Raw genomic sequence first — 15,237 nt, 5'->3', positions numbered from 1 at the left:
TCTCCACGAAATACACATGTTTTGCATTTATTGGCTTGGTATAACATACTAAAAAAATTAAGTTTATGATAAAAGCGGAGTATTTAATTTTGAGCTTGTAGGGTTATATGTAGGTTCTAATATTCTTAGGTAATTTACAAATGTATTTTATCCGCGTGAAATAAGTAAACTTTGAAAATTTTAATAAGATTTCGTGTCAATATATTAAAATGTATAATCTATAAAAAATAATCGAGTTGATTAAGCAAGTGATTTTTCAAATAAAAAATTTCGAAAATTCTTATATACTTTCTTAGTCGAACCTGTCGCAATGACTAGGATTTCCCTGTCAATAACAATTGTATTTTTTATTATTTTTTTTTCATTTAAAAAAGCATAAAATTTACACTATAATTAAACCAATAAAAAAAGAAAATAAGACAGTCACTTTTCATATTTATAATACATTTTATATCCTGTCTTAATTATAAGATTACAAAAACTAAAGTAATATACTTCATATAATCTCTTATAAGATTAGAAAAATCATATAAATTTTTTCTAACATCGATAAGTAAAATATAAAAACTTAATTAGATCACTTTATCGAATAATTATAACTAAATTTCTATAATAAACATTACTGATAATTATTACTTATTCTTTTTTTTTGGTACAAGGTCTAAATTCCATTTATTGGACGCATTGGATTTTTTTTTATAGATAAAACAAAATTTAGGCATATAAGAACAAAAAGACAAAATTATAGTCATCTCATTTAAAGTAATAACAAAATAATTAAATCAGCTAATTTGATTGAATTTAAACAGATTAAAATAGACGTGCTATTAATTTATCTAAAAATTATTTGAATTAAAATAGACTAAAATGTGGAATAAGATCGGGTTTGTTCAATTTTTACTAAATTTTAATTATTTAATTTGTTCTTTTATAATTTTTAAGTGTCTGATAGAATTATTATTTTTCAAAATTTAACTTCATCATATATAGACAATTTAGGTTTTTACAGTATATTAGACAATTTTGCTATCAACATAACTTTTGATAATTAGTATCGTCTCAAATTATTTGTCATGTTTATTTAAAATAATTATCTTAAATTATTTATTATTTTAGAAATTTAAGATAAAATTAATTATGTTTTTCCCTTTTACCCTTAAGAGCAATTATTTTTGAAATAGCTAAAATATATCACAAGACATAATAAAGATAAAATATGTAAAAAAAAAAAAAAGTTAAATTAATATTTTCTTAAGAAACGTGTAAAACATAATTATAACAGATAATTTGAGACAAAGAAGATACTAGTTATTACAATTAGTTTCAGTATCTTAGATACTTGAACCCTCTACCAATTAAGCATCCGAGTGAGTAAAAATAATTTTAGCTAACTCGTATTTTATCTGTTACTGTCCAAATTAAATGTAAATGGTAATTTTTATTTTATTCATTTAAAATATCACTTAATCAATCTATTAAAATATTAAAAAAACTAGATGAGTTGACAAAATTATGACACTTTGAAAGTCTATATTGACTACAAATTACAAGTGTGGAGCTACCTAACTTTACTAAGTGCAATTTTGAATAAAAATCAGTTATAAGTCAATAAGTTCCAAATAAATTAGGTAATGTGATCCTAGGTTTAGTAAAATCCACTTTTTTTAGGATATGTACAAATAAATGTATATTGCACATATATATTTAGCTGAAAAAATAATAATTCAAAAGTTTTCAATTAATTAACAATTCTTATAAAAATTATAAATACACAAGAATATTTTTTATTTTAAAGCAGAATGAGTGATATATTCAACAATCGTTGATGAAAAATACAAGCAAGAGTTAGAGCTCGAGTATTAAACACAAGCAAAGCTGAAGCTTTTGTTTAACCTAAATAATAGTCCAAGATAATTCATTTGCGGTAAATAATATGATATGGTTTCTATAACGTATACCTACGTTGAACGTTGCGATCTTATTATTATTAAAATTAGAGGTGTTAATATAGGGTGGTCCATTCCATCCGAACTAACTCATATAAATTTAGAAATTTAAATTGACAGGCTAGGTCGGGCTGACCCATTTATTTTGTGGACCAGAAAACGGTCAACCTAACCCGCAACTACGTGGGCTACAGTTTTTGCAAAAATATATTTTTTTATAATTTTTTAATCAAATTATAATTTGAAAATATTATCATAAAAATTGACAAGACAATATTACATGGTGTTCGTGTTACTACTTTTTAATCAAATCCACAAATAAAATTATCTTTATATTATTTATTAAGTTTGATTTCAAGTAAAAGTATAGATAGTTAAATAGAAATAGTAAACTAATTATTTTCTAATGATCATTAAAAAAACAAAAATATGACAATATTTTTATAGGCTATGGCCTACTTAGTGAGTCCCTAAAAATTCTAGAAAATTTTTCTTTCATGAAGTACATATTTTATAAACATAATTGTATTTAAATTTTAATATTTAAAACTTCAAAATAGGTTTTGAGTTTGGATTCTTATTAATTTTAATATTCTATATTGTTTATATTTGGACCATGGATCGGCCTTATTTATATTTCTCAAGTCTCACTAATCAGCATACTTATTCAGGTCTCCTATCATTCACGAGTTAGATAAGACTAACCCAACATGCCTAACCAAAATCGATATTATTGAATATGATTTTAATTTCTACTTTGGAAATTTGTAAGAAAACACTAAGGATTGAGGAATTGTACCTTATTATTAATTATAATTAATATCACTCATCATTGACATTTGACAAGTACAAGTGTGGAGCTATACCTAACTTTAATTAGTGCAAAATCTAGGAAAAAATAGTTAATAGTCATTAACCTCAAAATACTTATTACATAAATACTTATTACATAAATAATATTTTAATAACTTGTATTAGTTTAATTCTGGTTTTCTTATGTCTTTTTCCTCAAGATGAGTAATAACTATCAAGAAATTTTCTCAAAAATTTGTATAAATTATAGATTTGGGAAAACTACTAGTATCTTTTTTTTAATTTTAAAGTGAATACTTCTTTTGAATTAAATTTATTTAGTTAAAATGAAGTTTGAAATGGATAATTTGTCAATAGACACAAATATAAAAAAGAAAATCTAATGAGAGGACTTAATAATTAGTCCTTTTATCACACGACTCTCAAATTTAACATGTAATAAATTTCTATAAAACAAAGTCAAAGTATTTAATTATTTGCCTCATATTTTGTGTTGCTTCAACCATATGTCCTTTGCTTGAAACCACACAAATATATTGATTAACGTTTACACGTAGCAATTTTAAATACCATGTTATGTTGCTTCGAAAAAGACTTGCCACAATTGGAAGAATAATAGATTGGTCCTATACATATTATTTTGATTGAAAATTTTTCTTTATTTGTCCGTCGGTATGGCTCATTTGATTTGACCGGTGACTATCCATATAGATGACCACAGAGTAAGGCTCTCAAGAAAAATATCTTAACTTGTGAGGGTCGGGGGGGGGGCATATTCATTTAACTATACTCATTGTTTCGACTAATCTGGATTAATCAGAGTAATGATTTGTCCTTTGTTGAACTAAAAACGAATTTAGAATTTAAATTTTATGGCCTCAAGTTAATACTTAATACTATAATAATAGTTGAGTTCAACGATGATAATATATTCGACGCAATCTTAGTGAGGCCTGAAAAGGATAAGATATGCACAAACTTTACGCTATCTTTATGGGGTAGGAAGGTTATTTCCAGTAGACAACAAAAAATAAATGCAATAACAAATAGTAATATACCGGGAAGAATAAGAAACTACGATATAACTAAATAATACTAAAACGAAAATAATAATTGAGCTTACAAACAAATATCAATAGATGTTTAGTAGATTCATGAGTAATGTATACATTGGATTCATGTAGATCCCCTATGTAGAACCCTAAAGGAGGAAGCATATCATATCAAGATTCTTTCCATCCTCGAGGCTCGAATCCGAACCATTTGATTAAGGGTCGTATTAGCATTGAATCCACACACACATGATGAATTTAGAACACAAGAACTTTCAAGAGAAAGAGATGAGAGATCTAGAGAGAGAAAGAGAGAAACCAATATTTCGTGGTAACACCCCGTGAGTAAACTTCCACGGCGGTGGGTATATATATTAATAATTCAGAGTATTTTAGGTTATAGAGAATAAATGGAGAATAAATATTGCAGTATAACAAATATTAATCAGGCTCCACAACCTAACAGGTCGATCATAGTCATATCTAACCACTACTTGGGTGATCACTTACATTAACACAAAAAACAAACAACGGACAACTCGATTCACTAAGCTCCCGCTATATACGGAATCCGCGGAAGGCCCAAATTGCATTCTCTATATGTAGTTGTGTTTTAATGGTACTAAGACATTCCTGCGGTATTCAGCCAAACCCCACAATGGAAATATATTCCTATATAATGCATAGTGCATCATGCAATTCCTCAAGAAAACACCAGTTATCTCCTGCACATATTTATAAAGTTAGATAAAAACAATAATTTGATAAAACTGGTTTTAACAAATCTCTGTTCTATTAAATATTGTTTTTGTTATTTGTAGTTTTGATGATATAACAAACTCAGGGACCTCGTAAAGAGACATGCCCCCGAGTGGAAATATACACACAAACTGTCAGGTTGGAAAAAATACAAAAAGTTGGTGCACAAATCCAATAGTGGCAGAAACCTCGGCCAATGACATGGTTTTGTGACTATTCTACATAAAGATGATGTTCCAATAGTCACAACCTTAGTTTTTGCAACTTGAAAAACATCTCAAGAACTCTTGCAAGGCTGACAAAAGAAGTGAAGAAGCATCCTTAAGATCAACTCGAATCGGAAAGAGCTGGAAGGTTAGTTGTCTTAGGATTATTTCTGCACATGCATTGTAAATCTGTTTCGAAATGTATAAAGGATTCAGATATTTTGGTTTGTTGAAAAAGTCTAAATTAGGTGAGTCCAACTAATTTAGTGGGCAGCCTTGTGTGTTGCTTAGTTAAACTCTAAGTCATCCGGAGCATGGTGATTTAGTGAGCAACCTGCATGTTGCTTAGTTGAATCCTAAGTTGTCTAGTGGTGATATCTTAGTGGACAGAGTGTCATCTGCTAAGGCTCTTCAAGCAAATCGGGTTTCACTTTTGTTTGTGAAGATTAGTGAAGACCGTTGAAAATCCTGTGTGACAGATCGTGATTTTACTCCCTTGAGCAAGGACGTTTCCACGTAAACTTCTTGTGTTGTTTTCTGTCATTATTTACTCTTCATTCTTATTTTGAGTGTGTCAAGGGACCTGGTGCGTTGACTGATAGTGGACGCACGTATTGTATCAGTTTTGCCAGTTTGATAGAGCTTGTTTCTTTATATTTATTAATCAATATCAATCAAATACGACTAGATTCTAAACTAGTTCCAGTCAGACTATATATATGAATCATCTATGTTCGTTTCGTTTAAATTCATCCAAATACTGAACACAGATAAATTCGTGGAGTAATTACCTGTTGTGGGAAGTCACCATCTTCCATCTGAGAATTAATTAACAGCTTTGCTGCACGGTGGAGAGGCCTCGGATCTCTCTCAACCTGTCCAAGAAACTTTTTACTACGATGGTGAAAAAATTTAACATGTTACTACTAGTAACAAGGTATTAACCTGGCCAGAGTGAATCAATCCCATCAATGCCCATGCAGTTTGTACAAGATTCGAGTGTTCTGTTTCAAGCTCTCGATATACCTGTTTGATCAAATACAAAGCTGAGTCACAGTTGTCTTTGTGAACATTCATCTTTATATTTCCTCCTCGAAAAGATCCAAATGAAGCAAAAGTTCATATAACCGACCTTTACGTGGCCTTTTTTGCTGTTACATTACCTTGTCAGGACAAGAACGGTAGCTTTCTCCCCAACCACCATCAGACCTTTGTGTTCTTAAAAGAAATTCTACGCTTTTACGAACAGCTGCACAGTTGCTGTACGACAAGCCTACAGCAGCAAGCCCTCCAAGAGCAAACCAGGAAGCGTATATGAAGCACACGCCCCAGTTACCATACCTGTTGACACGATTAATCATGTCATAATCGATAAAGCAGAAAGGAATTTGCAAGTTCAAGGGCTCACGAGAGAAATATCATATACCATGAACCGTCAGGCTCCTGTACATCTTCAATATATTTAACACCATTATTAATAAAATTGTCAACCTCCGTGGTTCGGTGTCCAGGGTATAGCTTCTTAAAACGAACAAGTGCTTGGATTGCCGAGCTAGTGCACTCAACATGCCTGGAATGACATTGAATCAGTGTGAAGCAGTAAAATGGAGACTTGGAATTGTGGAAAAAAAACTAAAGGGAGAGAGAGAAACGAATCTTACTCGTGCTCAATCACAATATCCTCGAAAAATTCAGTAGGATTTAACAACTGAGAAATATAACAACCATGAAAAATACTTATTCAGGTTCAGGAAAGATTATAGAAGAGGTCGAAGGTTTTCAACAACGTTGAAATGAAGAAGATATATAAACTTACTATATCATGAATCTCAAAATTCGAACGATTATTTTACTTGGCAGAGAAGTTACCTCCAAATACTCTGGGGCCCCTGCAGGTTCCCACGCTGATAAACCCCCATTCTTGCTCTGCAGTTTATTTAAAATAGATCTCATCATTACTAGAAATGAGCCAAATGACGAATGACTAAATTCAGAAAAAAGGAATTCATTTCACAATTCACAGGTAACCATGTATTGGATACGCTTCTCTTGGAATCATTCTACAAGCAGAAAACAACTTTCAGATTAAATGACTTAATGATTTAATCATTCAGTGTCTACCTGTAATGAAAGAATAACATTCACCGAGTCATACAGTCGCACTGGATCCATTGCCTCACCAACTATTTCAGGAGGCATTGTAGAGAAGAGAAGGCAGCACTAGATAAACAAAAATAAGAAAATATCAGGAAAATTTACTAGCACTAGAAAAACAAAAATATAATACCATTTTTCAACAATTACAAGTTGAAATCTCATTTCATTGAAAAGTTAGGTACCTTTAACGCTTCGGCAGTGCAATCAGATACTTGCCATCCGAGATCTTGATCTGCAAAAGCCCATGATCCTTTTGAGATATGCCGATACATCACTTTAAAATCACCAGAAGGATTGTCCTTCACCTGCAAATAGTTACTTCCATTAATAAGGTCCACTATTTGAAAGAGTTGATATGCTCACCATCTAAACATCCAAACCTGAGATTGTTTTATAAAGTCGTGTCCATTTTTAAGAGTATCTGATATCTCATCATTCATCTCACTGGCCAATAGCGCTTGAATAGCAAGACTAGCATCCCATGATTGACTACCACAACCCTGCAATTCAACAACAAATACTCGCTAATGTCAGTAACAAATGTTTGCATCACTTCAAAGTTCAAACTAGGAAAGGGGGCTAGATTTTTTATATTACAACACGTTAATTGTAAATGCGCTTCTTTTTTTAACTCATTGTGGCTTGTGAAATAGAACTATTCCGATCTACCAACCTGCATTTTCATTCCGTCTTCAGCTACCCATAAAAAATCTGGGATCCTAGCAAGATGTTTTTTGAAATGATCGCCATTGGGATCCTCAACCCAACAAGCGAGCATACTCAATACCTACATCATGCAAGTGTTACATTCAGTGTTCTCTAACAATTGAACTATTGTAGTCATTAAGAGAATGCAGGTAATTTATTAGTCTGTCAAAAATGAGTTAGTTTCGTACTTTTTCCACACATCCCATGGTGATGTATCGACTATTCTCGTCTTCATAGTGTATGTGTTTCATGGTAACTTCAAGAGCTTTATTTCTCAACTTGTTGAAAGGCCAACGAGTCAATAGAGGCTCGGTACATATGTAGAGACTATCCCACATCAAATCTTGAACAAAAGGATGCGGGTAATAAAGATCCTCCTGCAGCAACAAGTTCATGTTTGAGCATTTGTAGAAGATGGTATGATGTAGACTCTAACTTCAACACTGAGGACTCGTTTGGTCCGTAGACAAGGTTATACAGGGACAAATAACACCAAACTTCATGTCGGCATTGTTTTTCTTATCTTGGTAATCAAACAACCTTTGAGAGTCATACCTTAGCACATACATGGCGCACTTTTTTCCAGTTAATTTCATCATATGTCTGATCATACAGCTCTTCCCTCAATTTCAAAATAAGAGGTGTGATTGGACCAACAAATCTCTTCCCATAGAGATAAGACATTGGCATGTAGACCGTTCGGCAGTAACACCACATTTTTGCTGCAGTTAGATAACGAGGAATAAAAATATTAACCAACCTGGATGACATGCACGAGGAATAAAAACGTTTAACCAACCTGGATGCACGGGAAGAAAAGATGGAAGAATCCAAAACTCAGGTGGCATTGGATTGGTTCCTATCCATTCGAAAGCTCCAAGAATCTGATTGAAAGAAGGGGAAATTTCTCAGCACAAGAAGACAAGGTTGCTCGGATCCTCCAAAAATATTGCCGCACCCATGTCAGATCTTCAAAGAGTAATTGTAAACATAGCACGAAGACATACATGACACTCGAAATTTACTTGAATATATGAAATGATTCAAGCCGTCTAAAAGATAATTACAACAGGTTAAAATTCACTAACAATGTGAATTTTTTTGTACATTAGCACTTGTCAGTATAGTACTTGTTATAACAGATAGTAATACATAATTTTGTATACTATCTGTTATAACAAGTTAAAATATATAATTTTGTATGCTATCGTGTATATAAGTTAAATACTAGTCATACCGAGAGCCATGTTTTTCCCCAAGAAGGAATGGCGATGACACTACCATGATCAAGAATCCATTTCCTTGCTCTAGCACACGCATTATTAACACCGCCTTCTGGTCCTTCTCCAAGGATCCTCATGCAAATGTAACTCATAGCTGTACAGAACATAGTACTGTGACCTTCTATGTGCAAACCCCATCCACCATCTTCATTCTGAATAAAACAGAATGTCATCAGTGTTGGGTTTTAGCAAAATGTGAATGGGAAAAGAGAAGAGAAAAATGGAAAAGTGAGGGAACCAATTTTGGAAGGAAAATGAAAAGTCATTTCTCCCATACTGGTGGAAGAAAGAAAATTGTTGTCCTTATATTAGGAAACACTTCTTTTACTTCTTAAAGGGTCAAGAAGAAGGTGCCCCTCGCGCCGTCATTGCATGACAGCTTTTTTTGGATAAAACTGGTTTGGTTTGAACAGACACGTTTCTTGCTGAAAATGATTATAAAATGGAGGTCCTTTTCATTTTTTCAAGCATTGAAAATTTTTCCTAAGTAGCGCTACTTTTGCAGACATTTTCTCTCAAAAACTAAATTCAATCGACTGAGTCTATGTGCGCTCTTGTTACTGTTCATACGTTCACTGAAGTTATGGAAAGTTTGAGGTTCCGCTTGTGCTCTTGTTACTGTTCTTACGTTCACTGAAGTAATTGAAGTTTGATGTACCGCTACTTCAAACTTTTATCTTGGGAGAAATTAATCTGCAATCTCGAATACAGTTAGGTAATTAAATTTCTTAATAAAACACAATGGTTTCGGTGGATTCGAATTAAAAGTTTTTCTGTCTGTTTCATCTTATTTTTGTTTCAATATTTTTTGACTAACCTTAATACAGGATATAACAATCAGTAATTCAGAATGAACTTTATTTGCACTAGTATATTCATTGTGACACTCCATCATATACCTGGTGACAGTATATATAACGAAGAATTTCCTTCCGATGTTCAGCTGGAAATACAGTATTAAGATGCCCAGTGATATACATACACATAACCTGAAACAATTTTGGCTTTAGTTCACCCATTTTATCGAAAGAAGTTCACAAATTCAAACAAAAAAAACTTACGAGAGGTGGAAGAAAGAAGAGAGGACCAGCACTTTCAGCAGGCCAATGTCCATCAGTAGCCTGTAAAGCTGAGAAGAAATGAACAGCTCTACGCAATGCAACTGTAGCAATTTCATGGCTAATTTCTTCTCCTTCTTCTACTTTTACTGCTCTAATTCTCTGTTTGAAATTCTTCTCTCTCAAAAACTGCACAATAATTGTATTATCCGTCAATTTGTCCTTTTAACTTGGCATTATTTCACTTTTTAACTTATATAACAAAGGGTCTGATATTTCCTTAACTTTATTATTTGGAGCTGATACACCGCTCGTTATAAAAGTAACTCATATATACTTTTACTGTTATACAAATGGCTCACATATACCCCTGTCGTTACAAAATGGCTCACATATACCCTTCATTCAACGAAATTTTAAATAATTAGTTTTAAATTTATATTTATTACTTATAATTTTTATAGAAATTATTTAGTGGTATATATGATTCTTCTATATAAAAGTTCAAGGTATATTTTTATTTTTATTTCATACATAAATTATTTTTTGACTTCTTTTATTATAATTATTTGAGTTTCTTATTCTTATTTTATTTTTTTCTTTCATTCTTTAGTTTAAAGAAAAAAAATAAACTATTTTTTGTGTGTATTGTAATTTAATTTCGTATTCAAAAAAAAATTTGGTCATCTACAATAAGTTTTACAAGAATATTAGTGAAACATAAATAAATTTGATTATCAAAATAATAATTATAAATTAGTCATTGAAACAAAAAAAAAGTCAAAAAAATATGTTTGACGAGGATTAAATTTACTCATATGGGATTATATTTTTTTGGAAAAAAAATAATAAAAATATAGATTGAAAATTATTATTTTTTCATTTCCGTTAGAGGAAAAGGGTATATGTGAGTCATTTGTTTACAAGTAGGGGTATATATGAGCCACTTTCATAACAAGGGGTATATCAACTCTAAATGACAAAGTTGAGGGGTATATCAGACCCTTTAGACACATGAGTCAAATACGCATAATACATATATTGGATCCTAAACTTGACTTCGAATTTTAACTTTGACCTCCAACTTTTGTAATGCACAAATAAACAATTTCACTATCCAACTTTTAAATAAATAAACAAATGAGTCCTATATGACACAATACACGTAAGACACCACGTAGGACAAAAAATGACATGTAGGACATGTGTGTTTATTTGTTCAACTTTATACAAGTTTAAGTGTCTACTTGTGCGTACCCAAAGTTGAAAGGCATAAATATAATCCGAAGCCAAGTTAAAGGGCATATTTATGTATTATGCCAACACATATATGACATCGCCTACAATATCAGATAGGACATATCAATCTGTTTATTTAATTTTATACAAGTTTAAGTCCTGCATACATTTAAAGTTAATAACATAAATATAAGAGGCAATATAAGATAAGATTAAATTAGATGATATGTGTATGTATTATGGCTTTATAAATAGTCTATAAAACTAGGCTGAACTCATAAATAGATTTCTAAAATTGTTGATTTTTTCTCTTAGTTATCTCAACTGCGTCATTTTTCTATTGAATCATTGAACCATCCATAATTTGTTCCTTTTAAATACTATTAACCGATTTTGATCGGTTTTTCTATTGTAAATGTCTTCAATTGTGTTTGTATTGTAATGATTTTGATTAAAGGAATGAAGACAAACTGTGTGGTAGTTTCAGTTGTTTTCTAATGTGTTCAAATAACTTGAAGTAAAACACAATTATTCTCGAATATTTTCTCTATCAATTGGATTAATGAGTTATGAAACAACATATGTATTCTCTATCAATACCCCTCATAAAATCTTGTTCTACATCAGCCAACGGTGTTTAAAAGCAACAAATTATGGTGGTTCAATGATTCAATAGAGAAATAACATAGTTGAAGTACCTGAAAGAACAAATTCAACAAGTTTAGGGATCTGTTTATGTATTAAGCCATAAAACTAATTCTCTAAGCATTTCAAAATGGCATGAATCAATAAATGGGTCATTATTTGAATCAGAGATGACTTATTAAAAAATAAATTAATTCAATGTGTCTATTTTTTCTCAAGTTTTAATTAATACATATATTGAACCATAAACTTGGCTTCAAATTTTAACTTCGACCTCCAATTTTCATAATTCACAAATAGACACTTTAACTATCTAACTATTAAATAAATAAACACATGAGTCCTACCTGACAAAATATACGTAGGACACCACATAGGACAAAAAATGATATGTAGGATTACATATAGAACATGTGTATCTATTTGTTCAACTTTATACAAGTTTTACTGTCTACTTGAACACACCCAAAGTTCATGTGTATCTATTTGTTCAACTTTATACAAGTTTTACTGTCTACTTGAACACACCCAAAGTTAAAGGACATAAATGTGATTCAAAACCAAATTAAATGGCATAATTATGTATTATGTCAAACTAAAGCTAATACTTTTTATATAGCCTACACATGACAAAACTTCAACCAAAAATGATCGAAAATTTGTGGCCTTATGATCGAGACGACCCTTATAGTTACTGACCTGCATTCTCCAAAGAAGATCACTATTAGGCTTAACTTTGTAACGATTGTTCCAATAATGTTGACGTGCCTCTTCGATTTTGGCTTGTTCTTCTATTGTTCCAGCATTTGGATCGAACTCCCATATTTGTCGTCCAATATAGTTATTTGTACTATACAAGTATCGATCATCTTGTCCTTTTGCAATCTTCAACTTCCACATCTTTTTAATATCTTCTTCTACTTACAAAAGGATAACAATTTAGTGATATCAATGAGAATTTCATAGGTAATTTATGTGAATTTAATTATCTAAAGGACCATAGTTAGATACAATAACCAAAGATGATCAATTGAATATTCTTGTAAACAATTATATGGATTTTTTTTTATAAAAAAAAATTAGGATTTTTAGTAGTTAATTGTATCATGTATGTCACTATTATTAATTTATTATATCGTACGATGAGTTAAACTTAATTTTAAATTTTAACTTTGACCTCTAACTTTCATAATGCAAAAACAGACATTTTAATTATCCAACTTTTAAATAAATAAATACGTGAGTCCTACATGGCAAAATACACGTAGGACAAAAAATGACATGCAGAACACGTGTGTCTATTTGTTTAATTTTATACAAATTTAAATATCTATTTGTGCACATCCAAAGTTGAAAGGCATAAATGTGATTTGAAGCTAAGTTAAAGGAACATATTTATGTATTATGACTATAGTTAAAATAGTAAAATATATTTTGCTGTCAAGTTCATAAATGATTTAATGCACTTTCTCTAATATAAAATTTACAATCTTAAAATTGAAAGTAATAAATACTTACCTACGAAATATCTCTCTCTAAATGTTCAATAATATATCAAGCAAAATACTAAAGATGAAGTGATCACAAAAATGTTTTCTTAAAAAAAAATGAAAGAGAGTAAAAACTCACCAAGTTTAGTAGGCTGAAAGAGAAGAAATTATAAATTATGTTTGTGCCAAAAAAATGAGTGATCTATGCAATTATTTATATAAAAAAAATAAATAAATAAAGTTTTAGTTGTTGGTTGTATGTCATTATTATTAATTTATTATATTGTACGATGAGTTCTCTTTATATCATTTTAATTTTATTATCCTAAATTTAAAATGTCAAGTCCTTATCATTTCATTCATAATTTGTGGACAATATTTGTCATTCAAGCTTCAGTAAATGTCATGAACATACTATAATTGACAAAAATAAATTTCCACAAGTTTTATGTTCAATCAAATGTAATAGTAATACTTTCTTTTTATTTGATTAAATAAAAATAAAATTTCAAACTTATTTTATATATAACTATAATTCATTTTAAAAAAAAAAAACGTTTACTAAAAGACTTTATCGATAAAATGTAGATAGAAAGCTTACAAATGTAATTTATGATTTGAAATTACATGTAATGATTTTTCACTGGAGACATTAATGACACAAATATCTAATCACTATCAAAATTTAAAATAATATTTATCATGCTAACAAAGTTAAAATATTATTTTATAAATTTTATTTTCATCTTTTAAGATAGACATCATAAACGTAGTTTTTTTTCGGAATTTTATTATTTTGTGATATACAAAAAATTAAATAGAAATATTGTTGCATGTTAGGGAAAAATGGTATTTTATTATTATTTAATAAGATGAATTAATTATTTGACTTAATATATAAATAGCGTATTAAATTCACCGATAAATTTTATTTTGATATTCGAATTACGACTTGTTCCAAGTGAACATCCAAACACACGATAAAGTATCCATATTAGACATTTTTTTGTTTAGATTTGGAGAGTATGCGCATGTTCACAAACGTCTATTAGCTATAATTATGCTAACAATATAAAGTATGTCGTCTCATTTAATTATGTACATCTGTCCGAATCGAAACATCCCGGAAGTTTACGACTTGTTGATGAGGCTAATAAAATTAAAGAATGTAACATATCTCATATCCAACACATAATATTATTTAATTCAATATTTGTGTGTGATATAATGTTAAAATAAAGAGAAAATGCATAATTATTCCATTAAATTTGTACGATTGTATCCTTTTTTAAGTAGAGATCTAAAGTTTGTGAGAATTCTATTTCCCCGTCAAATGAGTTGCAACAATTCTAAATACACCATTTTAAAAATATTTGCAATTTCATAACCCGTGCATGTGTTTCACCCAAATGAAATAATATTTTTTTTAATTACTTGTTTATTTGGTGTTTGATTTCAATTTTTTTCCTCCAAAGATATAGTTTAGTCCTTTTTAGCTTTGTTTCTATTCCCAAGTCAAGATTAGCTTTGAGTCCTATAAGTAAATTTTACTTTTTTTCTGAATTTATACGAGTAAATTCTTTGAGATTTTTTATCTTGGGAAACTACATTAACGAAAATAGGTTTAAATTTCTTTGATAACAGGTAAATTAGGTGTTACATTGGCCAAGTATTATGTCATTGTTAAGTGAATTTTTCTAATAAAAGACCTTAAGATGGGTTATTAAAACTTGATGATAGAGTATACAATAAAAAAAGTTATTTCGCGTAATAAAGAACCAACTTTTGTTGTTGGGAAAAGCTCTCAATAACCGTCAATATTAGTGTTTTAGGGAAGAAGAAATGTGGGTCTCTTTTCAATTTGGTTTGACGTTGTCATGT

At 30.1% G+C, this 15,237-nt stretch overlaps 1 protein-coding gene across 2 annotated transcripts; it reads right to left on the bottom strand.

Moving 5' to 3' along the window:
• Positions 1–4,135: 4,135 nt before the first annotated feature.
• Positions 4,136–13,544, bottom strand: TTS2 (delta-amyrin synthase). 2 transcript variants are annotated; one of them, XM_069291805.1, is made up of 19 exons: positions 13,385–13,544; positions 12,566–12,783; positions 9,986–10,171; positions 9,824–9,913; positions 8,879–9,076; positions 8,441–8,525; positions 8,197–8,363; positions 7,830–8,018; positions 7,607–7,720; positions 7,314–7,433; positions 7,116–7,238; positions 6,898–6,996; positions 6,646–6,702; positions 6,438–6,484; positions 6,203–6,346; positions 5,940–6,117; positions 5,722–5,802; positions 5,568–5,651; positions 4,136–4,536 (listed from the first exon to the last, which is right to left on the bottom strand). In XM_069291805.1, exons 2-19 carry the CDS (start codon positions 12,764–12,766, stop codon positions 4,408–4,410), a joined length of 2,292 nt encoding a protein of 763 aa, XP_069147906.1. In that variant the 5' UTR covers positions 12,767–12,783; positions 13,385–13,544; the 3' UTR covers positions 4,136–4,407.
• Between the last annotated feature and the right edge of the window lie 1,693 nt (positions 13,545–15,237).

Source organism: Solanum lycopersicum, chromosome 12 (genome assembly GCF_036512215.1).
Source record: "Solanum lycopersicum chromosome 12, SLM_r2.1".
In the NCBI taxonomy this organism is placed as follows: Eukaryota; Viridiplantae; Streptophyta; class Magnoliopsida; order Solanales; family Solanaceae; genus Solanum; species Solanum lycopersicum.
The sequence above is the reverse complement of the archived record's forward strand: the minus strand, read 5'-3'. Positions and strand labels throughout refer to the sequence as shown.

What these genes read in the sequence shown, in the direction of transcription:
- TTS2 (XM_069291805.1), bottom strand. Translation starts at nt 12,766, where the DNA reads ATGTGGAAGTTGAAGATTGCAAAAGGACAAGATGATCGATACTTGTAT. An exon ending in AAGACGGAATGAAAATGCAG is followed by an intron (nt 7,434 to 7,606) that starts GTTGGTAGATCG and finishes GTTGAATTGCAG; the next exon opens with GGTTGTGGTAGTCAATCATG. An exon ending in GGGCCCCAGAGTATTTGGAG is followed by an intron (nt 6,485 to 6,645) that starts GTAACTTCTCTG and finishes TATATTTCTCAG; the next exon opens with TTGTTAAATCCTACTGAATT.